The sequence below is a fragment of the Chiroxiphia lanceolata genome, chromosome 1 (assembly GCF_009829145.1).
Source record: "Chiroxiphia lanceolata isolate bChiLan1 chromosome 1, bChiLan1.pri, whole genome shotgun sequence".
Classification (NCBI taxonomy): domain Eukaryota; kingdom Metazoa; phylum Chordata; class Aves; order Passeriformes; family Pipridae; genus Chiroxiphia; species Chiroxiphia lanceolata.
In genome coordinates, this window is record NC_045637.1 from 19172274 (window position 1) to 19190732 (window position 18459).

Here is an 18459-nt window from a genome sequence, read left to right on the forward strand (position 1 = left end):
AGAAGGAAAAAGAAGAAAGACTCCTGTGGTTTAATTGCATGACTCAGCAAGTTATTAATGGTCAGGAGATCCCATCATAATCATCTCATTTGTAAAATACAGCACAGGTCAGCACAGTCAAAGGTATTTCCATTTACTAGATTTCAGAGAGCTTTGAAGAAATAGTTTACTGGCTTAAGTTCAGTTCATATGCCCTGATCTTGTACTGAGATCTCCATAAGAGGTGAGTGTATAAAAAATGCTCACAATTTCAACCATTATAAGAACGTACCAGTACACTCGTATATGTACATGATAATATTGTCTATACATGTATGCAAAGGCTGGCACCAAGAAGTCCTGCCTCTTATTCAAAGAATAGAAATAATAAATTATATTAATTTGTCTTTTTGTCTGCAAGTTGAGTGGATATGGTAAGTGCTGGGCTTACGTGTAGACTGATGTTATCATCTTGGCTTTATTTATGACCCTTCTTGGGCACAGTAAAATGAGTAAAAATTGAACAGAGACAAAATGTCATTAACCATGAGAACCAAAGGAAATTACTAAAAATACCTGCTTTTTCTCAGCACTCATTTAAATATTACGGTTGGTATTACTTGGAAAGAGTGTAAATAAGGTAAAAAAGGGCTAAAGAGAAGGTTGACTTTAAGTTGGCATTATCTTATAAAAATATTTCAAGCCAGTGTGTGGATGTAAATTATTACAGAATGTTCTATTCCCTTAACTGAACATCACATTCAATCTGGACGAAAATACTTGGATTATTTATTTATGTTGGAAAAACTGTATGAATTTAAATTTAATTTAATGAGCTTACTAACTTGCCCTTTAATGGTATGAAAGTTTCACTAAATTTAAGAAGCAAATGCAGTTTTAAATAAAATCAGGAGGACAGTTGAAATATCTAATTTAATCTGATTTTGAATGTTAATATAAAAACAATGAGGTACAGCTGTCATGTTTTGTCAGCAGTTCTGATGTTTTGTTACATGTTTTTTTTTTTTAAGTAAAATAAACTATTTCTAGCAGAAAGACTGGCCTACACTTTGAATTTCAATGTATTTCTCTCATACAATTTTCTGACCAGAAACCATACTGTTTTATTTTTAAATAACCCATAACTTTTAAATAATTTGAAATCATCCAAGTAAGGGACAATAAACAGTGTCGTTTTTTGTTCATATCTTATTTTACAGAAAACTAATATGTAAGGCTGTTTACAGCAATTAAAGGCACTACATTTTCTATTAAGCAATCATAATTAAATAATTAATCCTTCCAGTACCTGAAGGGGGCCTACAAGGAAGACAGAGGGGCTCTTCATCAGGAACTGTACTGATAGGATGAGGAGGAATGGCTTTAAATTGGACGAGGGCAGGATTAGATTGGATATTAGGAAGAAATTCTTTACTGTGAGAGTGGTGAGGCACTGGAACTGTCCTGAGAAGCCGTGGACACCCCATCCCTGGAATTCTTCAAGGCCAGGTTGGATTGGTCTCTAAGCAACCTGGTCTAGTGGGAAGTGCTCCTGTCCATGGTAGTGGGTTTGGAACTATATGATCTTTAAGGTACCTTCCAACCCAAAACATTCTACGATTCTGTGATTTGCTATTAAGCAATCATTTTGCTGAGTTATCAAAGGGCATTTATTCACAGTATCCTAGGAATTACAGATTGAATACGACTATCTGATCATCATTGTCCTTCATTGAAAGCTCAGCATTATTTCCTAAAGTATATCCGTCCAATTCCTAGTCCACCAGAGTTAATTATATGCTGTATATTACATTTTTAGCATTCATCTCACTCTTCTCAATAGGAGCTTTACAGTTCATGTGTGAGTAGAAGAGGCTTTAAGTATAAAAGAAATAAAATTAAAAAACAATCTGATTAACTTTTCAGGCCTCAGAAAGCCAGTTTATATTAAAAATCCTTCTTACAACTCTAGCTTTGTGAACCATGTGCTAAAAAATGGGGATTATGAAGATCCATTGCACTAAAGGATTCAAACATTCTTCTTTGTGCTGGTTCAGCTGATCTACAGTGTAGTCTGTGCCAAGACACTCCACCTTTCTTAAACATGGCAATGAAACACATCCACCATGGAGCTGTTCTTCATATTTGTGACTGGTCACTTCAATCTTTTAAATTTAATCTTTTAAATTTAATCTTAGTTTGTCTGAAGTATTTTGTCAGTAAGAGGGCAATGAAGCTGGCATCATGTTTGAATGATGCACAGAAGAGTTCCATTCACATTTATGAGAATATTTGTTTACTAACCAACACAAAACAGCACTGGAGTAAGAAACAAATGGTAGGAAACCTTCTTTCTATCAACAATTATTTGAAATATAAGTAGAGCTTTGTGATTTTGATTGTTCACACAGAGCTACCTTCAGAAATGGGGTATTAACATATTATTTAAAAAAGGAAATTAGAGCTGCCATATGAAGGAAAATTACTGGGACAGCCCATGTTTTAGCTTATTATTTCACAAATGTATCAGAGACTTCTTGTCAGACAAGCTACAGCATTGTGGAAAGTTCACAGAAGCCAGGAAGCCATATGTTCAAACATCACCTGTATTTTAGACACTTCTTGTATTTCAATGTGTTTTATAGTCGTGACTATTAATCAGGGACTCACACTCTTAATTTTAGCAGCAGATGAGTTATTAGTGTCAAATTCTTCTTTAATCAATAAATTCACTCACCCATCTGTTGGACACAATCTTTTCTGGCAGGATGGGAACAGAGGCTACTTCTTATACATTACAGAATTTACTACCACATACATGAGTACACTGTCACCACCAGGAAAGTGGGGAATAACTTAAACTTTGTTTTGAACCGTCTCAGGAATAATCAACTCCAACCACCAATGATCCAGAGTCCCTATCCCTTCTGCATTACATAAATAGAAGCAGAATTATGAATGCATTGCATTCATGTAGGGCTAAAGGAATCCCTGATCCGCACTGAATTTCTGGGAGCTGAGATGAGAAAAAAGCTAGGGTACTTTTCTCTTACATTATTGCAATGTCCAAAAATAAATCTGTGGGGAATTTTGGTAGTACAGTTAGAGGGATTTCTTTATACTTCTCATAAAAGTCTGCTTCTGCTCATGAAGGTGGTTCAGCAGTGAAAAGCTGTGCAACCATCTCAGGTAAAGGGGTACCTTGCAGTAACAGAGACTAACACAGGTGTTAACAAGAATGTGAAGGAGAGGAGGAAAAATCACATTTTCTAAATACTCAGCTGTAAGTTTGGATAAGGAAAGTTCATCTAGAGCAGAGTTTTGTAGTACATTTGAGTTTTTTGGGTTTTGTTTCTTTTTTTTTTTTTGGTAAGTAGAAGATGTCCTACCTGGTAAAGTCATTCAGATCAACCAAGTTATTGCAGTGTTCCAGCTGACCCTCTAGTCCCACATGACACAGGTTTGTGGATCATGAAGAAGATGCTTTCATGCCATGACCTTCTCTCATGTGGTAGCAGTTGACTGCAGGTCTGCTTAGAATGTCCCCTTCTTTGGGGTGCCGTGAATGCAGAGATTTTGCTGCTGCCCAGCTGTGAAAGATCTGCTCTTGAACTGCAGAGAAGTAAAAAGATAAGCTTCAAAAAAAGCCCCAACACCTGACCTTTCAGGAAGTTCAGTTCTCAACTGGAACTCTGCAGCTTTTGCTCATTTTACATAATCCTTCCTGTATTCTTCCTTTTAAAGAAAACATCTTTGTGGTGGCCTTGCAGTCCGCTTGCAAAGAAAGGAATGAAATCCTGCTATCCTGCTTTTTTGTCATCACACTGACAACATGAACAGCACCACTACTTCCACTGTTATCGCACACAAATCCACTAAACATTCTACACATTTACATCCCTTCTTCCCTTTTCCTGCTGGGAATTTGTAGTAGCATGGTAATTTATTTCAAGTGGAACAGAAGCATTTCTGTTTTAGCTTTCTTTTCATGTCTAGAAGTTAGCAGTTTAGTCCAAATGTAATAATGGTTAATAATCCCTATGTGCACACTTGCACTAATGTTAGCAGCAGACTTTTCACAAGAAAATAATCTCGAATAGCAGGTTAATAAGTTTACAGTAAAAGAACAAACCCCAATGTTTTGCTTTAGAGCAGACTAGAATTGCAAACAGCTAATTAAAAATAAAATAATAGCATTTCCTGTTGGCTTTGGGAAGACATTTTTACCTGCTTTGGAGCTGAAAGTCAAAAAGAAAAGTCTCAGGAGTGAAATCCTAGCCAAATTGTGGGTAACTTTAAAACCTTCATTGACTTTAACATGTCTGGATTCTAGACTTCATCTAAACTTCCTGTGTCATCCCAGTAGGGATTCATATGGGTTTTTTTCCCACAAACCCCCCCAAATTTATGTGTCCTAAGCTCATATTATTTGACCTCATGGAAATGAAAACAGAGCATTACCTGAATGGAGTGAATTTGATACAGATGAGACAGGGGTGTATTGGGGAATTAGGAGTTTTCTGGCCTGTTACCCCCCACACTGGCCTACTAGTTGTATGGCTCAGTCAGCTCTATCACTATTGTCCCACACACACAAGCTTTATCAGATCAAACCTTCAGGTGTGGCACAGAGTTAACCTGTTTCCATCAGTTTCAATACCAGGGATGGAAAACCTGTGTCCCGAAAAAGAGAACACCTGTCCCATAACATTTATTCTTGAATTTTTTATGACTTACATTTTCTGTGCTCTGTGCACAGGGCTTTGCAGGTGAGAGTGAGGTTCAAATGTACTCAGCAGTAATCGATATAGTTTCCTTGGGTCCTCTGGGAGCAACAGACACAAGTATGACAGAGTCACAGTCACAGCATTCCTTTAGTGCCTGACAGGATTTTTCATCTGTTTCCAGTACTGAGGAAACTGCCGTGCTGTAATGTTTTGATTACAGGACATGAATATTATTGCCAGCTAATGGGCAGAAGGTATTACTATTAACATGATTGCGACCTACATCTCAGTGAAACAGCTGCCAAACTTTCCTTAGGATTCATGAACACTTTGTTCTTTACTATTATAGTACAAAGTGTAATAGATATGAGCATTATTGATGTCAGTTCTTCTTTTGATCAAATAGCTGTAGTCGTGAGAAATGTTATCCTAATTCCTATATATTCTGCACATGTGGTTAAACTAATGACCTGAAAGTCTTCATTTATGTACAGCAACTACAAAGTCAGAAGAACAGATATTTTTCTTTATCCACAAGGGAGAAGAACAGTACCACATGGCTATCATTATGAAAATGAGATTGAACTAAAATCCTGAATCTGAATACTTGAAAGTTTAGGAATATCTGTATTTGATTTTGAGCCCTGGTCATCTCTCGTTCTGAAGAGTTACAGCATGTTTTAAAGGCCTGGGATATTTTCATTTTATTTAATAGTCCTGTTATTCTGATATGTTGGTTTGTTCAATGTATTTTTTATTACATTGTAAATGCTTCTGAGTTATTACAAAACCACCCTTCTGAATGTGGTTTTACTTGGCAAGAAAATGTTAGTCTTATTGTTATGCATGACCTACTTGGGATTTATTGTAAAATTAGAAGTATAGTAGAAGGAAGAACAAGAGAGCAAAACCAGTGATAAATGCTAAGAATTCATATAAGACCTGAGTGAAGGACAGACTTGGTATAACTGGTGTGTCTCATCTTGGACTCATTGCTCTGTGTTTTCACTACATTAATCATGCCAGAAGGGCTGTCACTTCATATTTGTGAACTCTGAAGGTCCATCAGGGCAGGGGCCTGTACATGTGCTTGGATTATGAATCGGAAATGACTGTGATCATTATCACTTTGGGCACAGGGACACTGTGTGAAAATTTGCAAACAAAAGTAGCAACTTAATCAGTGACAGAGTGAGTGTGACAGCCACCCTGTCGCTTCCCTGGGAATGTGGGAGCAGCCACCGGTGCCAGTACACCTGGGATCACCAGAAATAAATTCATATTTACATTGTCTGAAGGACACATCAAAGACATCTGAACAATTTCTTGCTATTACACCATAATTAAAAGCATTTCACTTTACTATTAGTATAATGTTTTGAATTTGCATTAAGCAAGCACGAGTCTTAAACCATTCATATCTAATTGTTTTTAAACTGGATTTTAACCCAGTATAACATTTGCAAATATATGCCTAGTGGCTTCTGTTTTCCTTTCTTAAACCAGATATATTTTCAAATTGCAACATAAAAACTATCCATCTCTTTGTCTGTCAATCCATTTCTAATATATGCCCCTCTTCCTCTATCATGTGGTACGTCTGTTGTTTTGCACGTGTACTTATGGACATACATACTGGTTGTTCATCTATGAATTTATTTGTGCTATCTTTGTTAAGAACACTAATAGGAACTGTGCATTAGCCATAGAAAGAGAGACTACTGACAATGAGTTAGCAGACATGAAATTAAAGACTGAAAGCTTCTCTACTTTAGCTCATGATTTCATGACTTGCAAAGGAATGCCTTATAATAACATTGACTTCCAGGAAGAGCTGTGATTATGATAAACTGAAGTAGGAGGGAATACTCTTGCCAGGTCCTAGAAAAAAAAAAAACCCAGGAAAAAATATTGTCGCTAAAGTAGGGCTTTAGGATGAAGACTCTTCCATCATTCCATTTAATTTGTCTTATCTTTACAGTGACTTAAGTGAGGAATACCTCCAGAAGATTTAAGTTTTCAGATTTTCCCTATATTTAAACATCTTTAGGATGTTATTTTCCTACAGAATTAAAATAAGAGATTTTCAGTCCAATTTTCTTGTCATTACTGCTGAGTTTGTGCTCAGTGCTAAGTGCATAGCAGCCAGATTCTGCTACTCGTCATTGCAACTCCAGTATTTATGCTTATTCCTTTAGCAATTAATGGAAAGGATAATACTTACTCCCAGTATATGAGTTCTCTAGAGAAACATGCAGTTCTACATTTCTTAGTCAGCAATGGTGGTATGCAAAAAGTAAACTCGTGGCAAGGAATCGATCCCCATAATCATAACCTGAATCTCCCTCCAACAACTGGGGACAAAACAGATTGTATCAGAACACGTTTACTTAAAGAATATGTGATTGCTCCCTTTCAAAGTCTCCAGAGGAATGTAATGAAAACAGGGACCAGAACTGTCTTTATATGCTTTGGCTGCTCTCATGTTTCCTATAAAAAAAAGGTTTTATCTTTCTATACAATTATTAAAACCATAAAAGGATGTATATATTGAACTATGGTGGTGGTAGTGGATCAAGAGTTGGACTTGATGATCTCAGAGGTCTTTTCCAACCCGCCTGATCCTATGATTCTATGCCATTTCAGATAAACCAAGGTACTTTTGTCTTATTAAGTTTCATAGTCTTTTCTGCAGGCTTATCTGAGTACCTGATATTTCATTATATGGTTAGTGAACTTCAGTTCTTTCCACTGCTGCTTGGAAAACAGAGTTTTATAATCTATTTAGGGGAATTAGCTCATCCTTATTTTGTATATGCATACATGTATGTGCATATTTAAATAGTTGTACATGTGTACTGAATATGTGACAGTTTCAATCTGAGAATTTTATGCATTTTTATAATTTTAATAATGTTTGGAAGGGAGTATTTGGCAAGACATTTATTTATGCGTTTTTATAGACTGTTTGACATGAATTAAAGCAATCAGATCCATTAGCAAAGGAAGAAACCAATTTTCTGAGGGCTACTCATATTTTGGCAGGACCATCTCCCCAGTATGCAGTTACACATTCATTATAATGCTGAGAATTATAGGTATATCTGGAGGCACTTAGAGATTAATGTGTACACATAGAATTCCACAGAATGGGAAGAAAAGGTGTTAGGGTTTGTACTAGCAGTTAACATTTTTATACTGCTGTGGGAAACTGAAATTCTTAGTTTACTACTACAGATATTCTTGGAAATATAATTTATTTGTGCCTTAAAATTAAAAGTGATTCCAGTAGAGATGTATTAATATAATCTTTTAATGTCTATATTAAGACTAAAGTAAACACTGTCACATATCCAGAACATCTATCATTAAAGTACTTGTGCTTAGATTATTGTAGTAAAAGTTAAGAATCATAAATATAGCCAAACTTTATAGGACATAAATGAACATTGCTGCCTGCCTACATTATAATCCATAATTTAAGACAGTTATTATGTATAAACTCATGTGAGTCTATTAACATAAATACTGTGTGTGAGAATATATAAACTCTTGTCTAGATATTAATTCCTCATAGACTAAAGCAGTTCAACAGATTTCAGATTTCTGCCTTCCTGGGCTCTTCAGGGGAATGGATTTTATAACACATAGAGACTTTGCTCTTTGCTAAGTACCAGTGGACAAGAACAGCTTTCTTTAACATAAGCTGGAATCATGGTGTTGTAGCCAAATGCTGAACACAAGACATAAAGCATAACAAAATAATATTTGTCATCTTTAGGCAAGGGAGAGGAGGAGAAACGGACTGGGATCTTGATTAAAATATTAGCATTCTGTGTAGTGTAAATAGAATTCTTTTAAATATTTTTACCTAAATAGGATGTCTTGAGGTGAGGGATCTCATCTGCTTACAAATACCTTGCCTGCTCAGCTGCTCTAATTTGTCAAGGGCTTCACTGAGAGTCAGAAGTTGGTAGAAGGATGCTCTGCCCTTGAGCAGACCATGAACCATGCTGTCCATACAGATATATTCTGTTTCTATTTTTCTCTGTGTTCTGAGGTAAAGTTAGCTGCATAAACACTAACTATGGACACAAGAATTACCATTCCTGCACTGTATATGTTTCTTGAACAAGGTAGAACCCTGTTTCAGTACTTACCAGGTGCCAGTGAAACATCATAAGCATCACAGACAGAGAGTACATAATAGGATTTACATTTCTAGTAACAATGAAACTTGAGGAAACTTTCATTATTCCCTGTCACCTAGGAAAAGACATGACATCACTTTCGGTTCTTCCCATGACTAGATTATTTATGATAGAAGCACACACACGTAGGATGTGAATACATAGTGCACAGGTCATGAGTTCCAATGAGTGTTTCAAGATATGTGGGATGCCTGGAGTGAATGTTTTGTGGATCTCTCTGGGATCAAGGTAAAAATTAGTGGTTGCCTGGAACAGTGGGGAAGTTGTTTTATGGCTCAGGGGATGGTCTTGAATTCCTTTAGACCCATATGTACTGAAATTGCAGTATTTTCAGTGGTTTCAGTGCATCTAAACTTCCAATTTATGCTTTCAGAAAAGATTCCAAATTAAGACTATAGAGTATTGGCAGTCAACACCATAATATAATGTCCTGGGTCTTCAGATGACCTTGAGACTTTGTATTAGGCATTAATAAAAGGCAGAAGGGTAATTTCCTGCAACCTACACAGGAAAGATAGACAAATGGTAATAAAAAAGAATTTGTGAATTCTTCATCAGAGAGATCATAAAATAGAGAACCTAAGAGCTGAAGGCAGAGCACATGACAATGAATAAAGAGATCCACCTTCTGTGATATATATATATATATATATTTTTAAAGAGAAACTTGTGCAAAGAATAGAACATAATGCCACTGATTGTTAATTTCACAACCTTTCTTGGAAAAGTGTTTTCATGCAAAAAATACCAAAATTCTGCTCATATGTCATTGTGTTGAGTATAAGAAACAAAGAAGAATTAAAATAGACTAAGTAATACAATGTTAGATCATTATACTACCTACTATAATACATATAGTTTCCAAACTATACTAGAACTTCCCAGGTTCACTGAAAGTTTAGATATAAGCTGGCAGAGCAATATAGCAACCAGAACTATTTATGCAGTTTAAGATTACATTTTTCAAGAACTATATGCAATGTAGTGAGGAGATATTTCAGTGGAACTAATTCTGATTATTAGTCATACACGCACTCTTTAGGAATGAGCCAAAAGGTGTCTAGATATCCTTCTATACAGAATTTGTTCCAAAATTAGTGATTCTGAAAAGTCATCCTCACCAAAAATATCTTTGCCAAAGAAAATTTGTTAGTTCCACACTTTAATAGGAAATTATTTTTTAAAAATTCCCCACAGATGTTAATTTGTTAAAGGTAATAACACAGATGTAATATTTTCTATAATTATGTCTTCCCCTTAAGTGTATATTGGGGATGGTTCATGTTTTCAGTCAACTGTATAATAGAATTTAGTTTATAGAATTAAGTGATTTAGAAAGTTACATCCAGAAAGAAAATATGATTCACACTGTAATAAAATTTGCAAATGTTAACAATAAGCTGAATAATTCTTTGAACCAGAAATGTTACTAATCAGTAGAAAATGAGAACATATTGTTATGATTTACTCATTATAAGTATCTTCCTTATGGGACTGTTTAATCACATTTGATGTGATTCTCTATTATGCTGCTTATTGACTTTATTAAGCCCTGAGGTTGAAAAACTGAGAGAGATCTAATATTCATGCAAAAGTAATTGAAATTTACACAAATATTTTTATGCTTTTGTAATAACTGTAATTAATTACATTTGAAATGACAAATGAATTTAATTTGTATAGATTTTGTACATTTCACATCTAGAAGTGTCTAAGTTTTTAGAATGATGTAAAACTTCAGAAACAAATTGGAAAGGTTTCCTGCCACATACTTCATGAGGAACTGAAATTCAACCTTCTTGCTCCCATTGTACTCACATTTGAATATTATGCTACTGGGCAAAACTAACTTGGGAAGGCTTTTAATATCTTGAAACAAAGAACTAAGTGTTGCCTGTATCTTGTTTTGACTGGTGTAGCAAGGATTATTTCTATTCATAATAAAGTACAGTAAGTAATAAAAAAATATTTTTGCTTCCAGTTTCCTAAGGTTCCAGTGGGATGCCATACATCATACTCTTCCACTGTTATTATCTGTTATTGCCTATTATATTTTATGTATTTTACTGCATAGCATAACATGGAACGGAGATGCGAAGCCACCACTGACACAAGTCTGGATATTCACAAATTGATTGATTTTCAGATATTGTAGTTTCTAAAGTAGCCTAATAAAATTTATTTGAGTTCAAGAAATTGCTGCCAATTTACAATTGTGCAGCTGGTTCATGCAGTAATTTCTGACATGGTTCTGCAGACTGCCTCCCTAAGGAAGTACATTCATACATTCAGAAGCTTCCTCAGTGAATTTCCTCATTTTGCTGATTTGGTCTATCCAGAACAGTTTCTTTTATTAGTATCATTATGTGTGGTTTGGTGGTTTGTGGTTTTTCTTGGTAGCTTTTTTTTTTTTTTAAATTTTTATGGTTTTAATTCAGGAGACTCCTCTTTTTTATTAACTTTCTTCTAAAATTTTCATTAGGAGATGAGTTTTCTAAGCCTTTACTCAGCTAAAAGGAGATTTGACTATAGAGTTTGATTCAAAATATTCAGCCCATGAACTTAGGTCTGAAGCAAAGTGATAAAAAATTCTGAGAAAAATGAAAAAAATACAACTAAAAAGAACTAAAATACTATATAATTGGCCTGATCTTTACCTAAAGTATTCTTTACTCATCCTCCACAGCAATGGAATTTTCACAGTTTGCCCAAAGAAGAATCCCTATCAGTATTTTATTAACTGTACTGTTAGAAAACTTTTCACCTAGTATGTAAAAATAAACTTCACTTAATGAAGCTTCATGGATGTGGGAAACAGGTTATTCACTTTCACTTTGCAGTTTTAAGTCTTTCTAGTAAGTTATTTTCTTGCTAGTCTTCTTAGTAAGCTAAACATTTCTAAATCTTTCAGTTTTCCAGGTTTATGACCACTCCTTGTCTTCCTTACACTTTCCCAAATAATGTACCTCTCTCCTGAATTGCAACATTCAGAATTAGAAACAAAACTGCTGCAGACACTATATTGGTGCTGAGTACAGCAGAAAGATTACCTCATGTGTTTTGGAATAATTTCTTACATCTGTTATCCTTGATTTCTTCTGACAAACTCTGAAGAGGTAAACCTTTTTGGTTTCTTGGAGGAGAGGGAGATGTTTTCTTTTCTTTAATTATTTTAACTAGCTGAAAGATTCTTCTACATTCATAGCACACTTTTATTTCATTGAAGGTTGCTGTAAAACCAAGCTCAACCATCATAAGAACAAGTGTCATTAGTATATTGGAAGTCAACTGAATTGTTAATCTCAGTATCAGTGAGCTGGGGCTGAATCAGTGTTTGGCTGTTGCGTGAGGACAGTGCAGTTGTGGTTTCACTGGTCACAGTGAAATTGCATCTATTTAATTATGCTTTTCCAGACAGTAAACATACAAAATGCCAAAGATTCAGACCTTCAAGGATTCAAGGATTTAAGGAAAAGTATCTTTGATGTGTTTGGAACATTTGGTTTGGAAAAAACAATCCAATGTTTTAGTTCAGAAGTGCATATCTTTGTTTCAGTATGATGTGGTTCGGGAAGATATACACACTCTGCAAGTCGTTGTTTGTTTCTCTGTCAGGAACAGAATCTGGAAAACCACAGTATTGTTATTTAGGGTTAAGATATAAAGACATCTAAGTAAGAAATCAAAATGGTGACCTGCAATATTACAGAAACCTATAAAACTGAAAAAGCAAGTACAGAATTATTATTGAGTAATAATTCATAAGGCATTATGAAAATAATTACTATTATGAATGTGCAAATGAAAAGCTAACAGGCTTATTTTCTTGCTGACTTAAGGCTAGAAATCTGGGTATATTGAATTATTAAAAAAACAAAAGAAAGAAAATACATAGTTTCTATAGCCAGCTTTCCTCAAATATGTTTGTTTGACTACATATACAGTTGCTGGATTACTTTTCTGGTTCCTCTTAGAATTGAAACCCAGAAATATATTTCATAACCAATATATTTCATAACTAGTATATTTCATAACCAAAGATTTATTTGTGAAAGGCTCATATACCACATATCCCAACATGCCTTTCTGTGAGTCCAGTTTGTGTCCCAGTCACTTAGAGTTTACACTTTAGTTTAACAGGGCTGATTTCATAACTTCATACTGAAATTATCAGTATACCTCCTGTATCATCTTAATGTAAGTAATCAGGTAAGGTTGTTTCAAACATGATGCAGATTAGTGTTTTAACCTTTATGCATTATCCATTACCTTTATGTGCCATCCATGTTGATTTTCCCTGATTCACAATGATCATATACAGTCAGATATAGTGGAAAGATAAATTCTACTTGTTCTCTGCTCATTGGATCTGCAATATGGGAAGGTTGCATAACTGTAAATTTTTATTTTATCAGCCTTTCTCATTGACAAATAGTTTGTAGAATATGTTATATTTTTAAATAAATGCAATGATGGCTTTTTCAATACACAAATAAAATCTCTTTTCTCAGTGATAAAGTCCTTCCTAACCCCTTTTTGCTTCTACAAACATCAAAGAAATTCCGTGGTACTCTATGTGTTATTCCCAATAGGGCTGTTTCATGTATAAAATACAAATTACATCAAATGTCAATTTTATATCTCACTCCCCAGGGCAGTTTGTCAGTGTGGAGAGGTATGACCCTCTCTTGAACAGAAAAACAAAGAAAGAGGAATTGAACTTTCACTGGTTGTGTTGTGATATAGCATTACTAGTATATATTCATGTATGTAAAGCAAGACTACACAAAAATGCTCCTACAAAATAACACTGATCATTGTCCTGCCAAAATTTGGAATGATGTGCAGCCTATGGTAGGAGAGGGAGAACAGTCTGTTGTTACTTACTTTCTTGTTCTAAGGGACTGGATGAAAACTTCACATCATCTGGATATCATAGCAGTTCTTAACAACCTGGGACCAACATCATTTGATCAAAGTAAAAGAAAAACCTCATATTTTATTTATCAGCCATCTGCCACAGACCCTTATCATTTACTTAGACCCTAAGTTACAGTTTCCATTTTAATAGTTCTATTAGTGTTTGGGTGGTTTCTACGAAGATTATTCAATAAACAGTGTCCATAAAAAAGCTAGATACTTTTAATGTATAATCCTCTGGAATGTTTATTAACCAATAACACTGAAACTTCTGACAGTTTTATTTCTGAGACTGTTATAATGTTCTTATGTATCCCACTGGTAATTCGACATTACCCAAAACTCCCATGCAACGTAATGAGTCTTACTGAAAGCAGATGCAGCCAAGGATGTCAATGTACTATTGAAAGCCCTATAGTGGGAGTGGTGAGATGGAGGAAAAAGAATGTAGAAAAGAATTTTGTTTTGCTTTTGCAAAAAAAAAAAAAAAAAGTAACTGAAATAAGTAGGTACAGTAATATAAGGATTTGAAAATCCGAATGTGAGAAGTAGATTCACTGAAAAGAGTATTTTTTCATGCATTACAAATTTAATGTTTAATTCTGAGTGTCTGAACAAACTGAATTTAATTTACTTATAGGATGAAGGGGTCTTAAAAATGGCTTAAACCCCTAAATGTTCTTGAATTTACCTCTGTGAGTAGGTTTCTGCTTGTCACATTTTCTTTAAGACCACCCTGCAAGGATCCTTTTTTCACCTGTTAAATAGATGCTATTGCTCTTAACTAACCACAAAGAAAGCTCACTTCAGTACACTTAATATAATACCTGAAAAGAAGGGAAAGCTTCAGAAGAAACTCTGTGCTTGGTCATAATGAACCTGGTAAATGTTGGCTTCCTGCAATAAAAATAATAGGTGAAATCTTGGTCTATTGAACTCAATGGGAATTTTGCCATTATTTTACCAGGGCCAATATTGCAACCAATAAATCTACTGAGCAAACTAAAAGAAGTGGGTGAATAAAGTAAGGGGAATTAATGTCACAGCACCTCTACATTATTTTAGCCCTTGTTCAACCCTTCTTTGCCTGAATGAATAACTCTTGATACTCCAGAAACTCATAGAAACTATTGTTGCCATATACTGAACACCAAATATTTACAAAAGCATTTAATTAATTCCGAAACAGGAAAGTCAGTTTTGTTGTTGTAATGAGTCAGTCTCAGATTCAACCTGAGACTGTTTTAGGGGTGAATAACCAAGGTCGATTGCACAAGACTGGATACCATGGAGACTGTGTTAGATTGCAACAATTAAATGAAGGAGTTATCCAATATGCCTCAATCTATGCCTGTTCTTGCTAGTCAAAACTGCTGTAGCTTCACACAATTGCAATTAGATTTTTCCACTGCAATCCCTTCTGTAATGTGAGCAAAGTAACAGACAAAAAAAAATACTTAGAAATATAAATGTCCTATATGTGGGCTTTTTTATTGATAACGTAAAATATCTAATTTCTGATTTCTGATGTGGAATAAATGTAGTTACCACAGTTTTGCATGGGTTATCACAGGCATTCATTACATACACGTACAATGTGGCCCATGTACAGTAAGACAGTTTCAGAAAGCTGCAGACTAATGAATCAAGCAAGGAACAGCCACATCACAGACATGCTGTGTTCCTATCTGCAAGCAAAAGACATTGGATGTGAGGAAATGCGTATGTCGGTAACTCATCAGGAGCAGTGCCATGACTGGAGAGCCCTGTTTCTTTAGGAAGTGAAATTTGTGGGAGAAATTCAAACTTCTTGTTCAGATGTTCCAGAATCAACTTCCATATTCTGGACCTGGATATGGTAAAGGACAATCATCCAGTTTCTGGGGCTCATTCATAGGGCTTATTTACATTCGAGGGATAAAAAAAATTAAAATCATTACTGGTTAGAAAACAAGAAGCAAAGGGTGTGTAAAAATACATTATCTTATAACAAAGAGATATACAGGTAAAATACTTCTGAATATAGTTTAGCATGGTATAGAAATGCTATAGATATGTAAAATCTCCCTTGAAATAGCTCAATATCTATAACACTTGTCTCACAGTTATTAGCTAAATCAAAGCACTAAAGTTACACTGAGAGTGGAAAATGGTGACATCCATTGAGACATTACTCTGGAACAGACAGTTCCTTGGCTGTTAAATCCCATTGAAATATTTATCAGAGTATTTGAAAATAAATTTTACCAACCTCTTAAAACACTCTGCAGGTTTCCATCTCATATTGGTTATCTGACAATTTGATCAAATTTTTTTGTTGTCTGGAATTGTAGGACATCCACTTTAGTTTTGACCATCATGGATATTGCTTCTTCAAACTGGAGTAAACAAACAAACAGACAAATAAAACATCAACAACTATCTTATGCAGAAAATATTTGACATTGTGGCAGTGTTCTTGCTTTGTAAAAGTGTTTACAAAACTAGTAGGTGCCCAAAAATGATTAAACTTGTAATAAATATTTTGTGAGCTCTGCTGAAGTTGCTCATTAGAACATCTAAAAATAGTGACCTCTAGGCACTATAGATAAGATGAAAGCAGCCCTTCTTATTAATCCACTGTATGTCTGACTCCTGGTCCTTTTTTCAGTCTTTAAATCAACTCCATCTGGTTCTTACTATTTGTGCAGCTTATCTTTCACAGTAAAATACATTTACTGCTACAGAAGCAGGCCCAATGTGATTAAATGTGTTAGGCAAAACAGTGGTTGCTGAAGTCTGGAATCAGCTAACCACAAAAAAACATGTTCAGCAACAAAATGCAACCAAGGACCAAATCTTCACTGGGTGTAAACTGACTGGAGTCCAGCTGATTTTAGTGGGAGGTATTGAAAATTATATTCTGGGCCACCTTTGATTATATTAATACTTTTTGGAGCACATCAAGCCAGAACAGTGCTTGTGTAAGAAATAATTTCATCTTCCTGTATACTAGTTCTGGGTTTATGGTCTGCTGTGACAGGGCAAGAACCCCATCAGCTAGAAGGCAACAATCCTGCCTATGTTAACTAAAACAAACCATATCAAAAAGTGTCCCTCTCTGGGATGCTCAGTTTATTTAGAGGGTCTTGGTTCAGATTCCGTTCAACAGGCTGCCAACACAAGCCAAATATCAAGACAACAAAAGCAAAGGAGCAAACCAGCTTTCTATAATTTTTCTGTATTTCTTTTATTGCCATGACAGTGTATCCATTCCTTTACAGTTAAACTAAGCTGTGTTCATTGCTGACTTTGTGAAAATCTCTGTGATGATCTTACCAAATAAAAATCATGTTACTGAATGACTGTGAGACAGGTACAACAAACTGGAAGAGGTAGGATATGGTAGGATCTCTTCTAGGAAGGGCTTACATGTAAGTTATGATGTACAGGTAGGGTTTGGTGTTTCCCTTGGTGTGCTTTGCTCTTTTAGGGGTTCATTTTGGAGTTGCTGTGACATATCCATGACAAATGCTCACAGCAACCTTGACACAGATGGAGTCAGGCACAGGGTGCTCCAGCTCATGCAAGCAGCCCGTGATACTTAGAAAAACATTGGGACTCTGGAACTGAAAGGAGTATAGTCAGATCCCTATCCCAAAAGTCATGGGGTCAAATGAAACTTGAGCTCTCTTTGAATATACTAGAATTTCTGCTTTTGACAAGAATGCCAACTATGCATCCTGACATCACCAGAATACCTAAACAGGTGAAAATACTACAGTTACAACCTTTTCTTTTTTGCAGCTTGAGAACTACATTGTGGAAAACATGAAATCAGAGATGGTACAGCTGCAGCAGAATGCTGTGCAGAATCACACTGCCACCATGCTTGAGATAGGTACCAGCCTCCTCAGCCAGACAGCAGAGCAGACAAGAAAACTTACGGATGTTGAAACCCAGGTATGTTCCCAGAGTGCTTTTGTAAAAGCTGTTAATTACAGAGAAGGTTTCCCATCCTCTTTCCTTTCTAATGCATCACCACACAAAACATTTCAACACAGGACTCCAAGAAACATTACACACTCTGTTTCTTGGTAGCAACAGCAGTGATGATTGACCCTTGTTATGTGTTTTTCTTTTGATTTCATTTGGTTAGTGATATTTAGCTCTGTGTGTGTAAGAAAGGCAAGACTGTCCAGGAAACTAAATCACCATTAGACTTTCAATAAACAGTGCAACTACCAACTGTGAATGATACAAGTGTCAAGCTAAATAATGACCTTCAGGCTAAGTCAGAGCCTTTGATCTTCATTGTTGTTTGTCTCTTTACTAGTCCAAGAGGGTTCGTTTATTTTCTGCAAGTTGTTTCCAGCCATTTGAAATGTAGAGTATGTTTGCAGCTTTTAAATTGTGGAGAGGGACAAGCATCAGCTTCTTTATAAAACACTGTGTATTTTTTATTACTGTAAAATTGTATAACATCACATGAATTTAAAGAACTATTTCCATATAATTCCTAGCACTAAAATCACTGTTGTGATTGAAGTTGTGCATATCACTGTCAAAACACTGAGTACAGTTTAACTCTGGGACTATTGCAAAGATAGGTACTTTTTGCTTTTTAATGCTTTTATCGCTTT

The 18459-nt window shown here is 35.3% G+C and overlaps 1 protein-coding gene across 2 annotated transcripts in view; it reads left to right on the forward strand.

The window, feature by feature from the left end:
* The window catches only part of ANGPT1 (angiopoietin 1), a 154330-nt gene that overhangs the window by 48458 nt on the left and 87413 nt on the right, over window positions 1–18459 (forward strand). For both annotated transcript variants that reach the window (XM_032713788.1, XM_032713789.1), the window contains exon 2: window positions 17624–17779. In XM_032713788.1, coding sequence (XP_032569679.1) covers window positions 17624–17779 — 156 coding nt within the window. The remainder of the gene's footprint in view (window positions 1–17623; window positions 17780–18459) is intronic.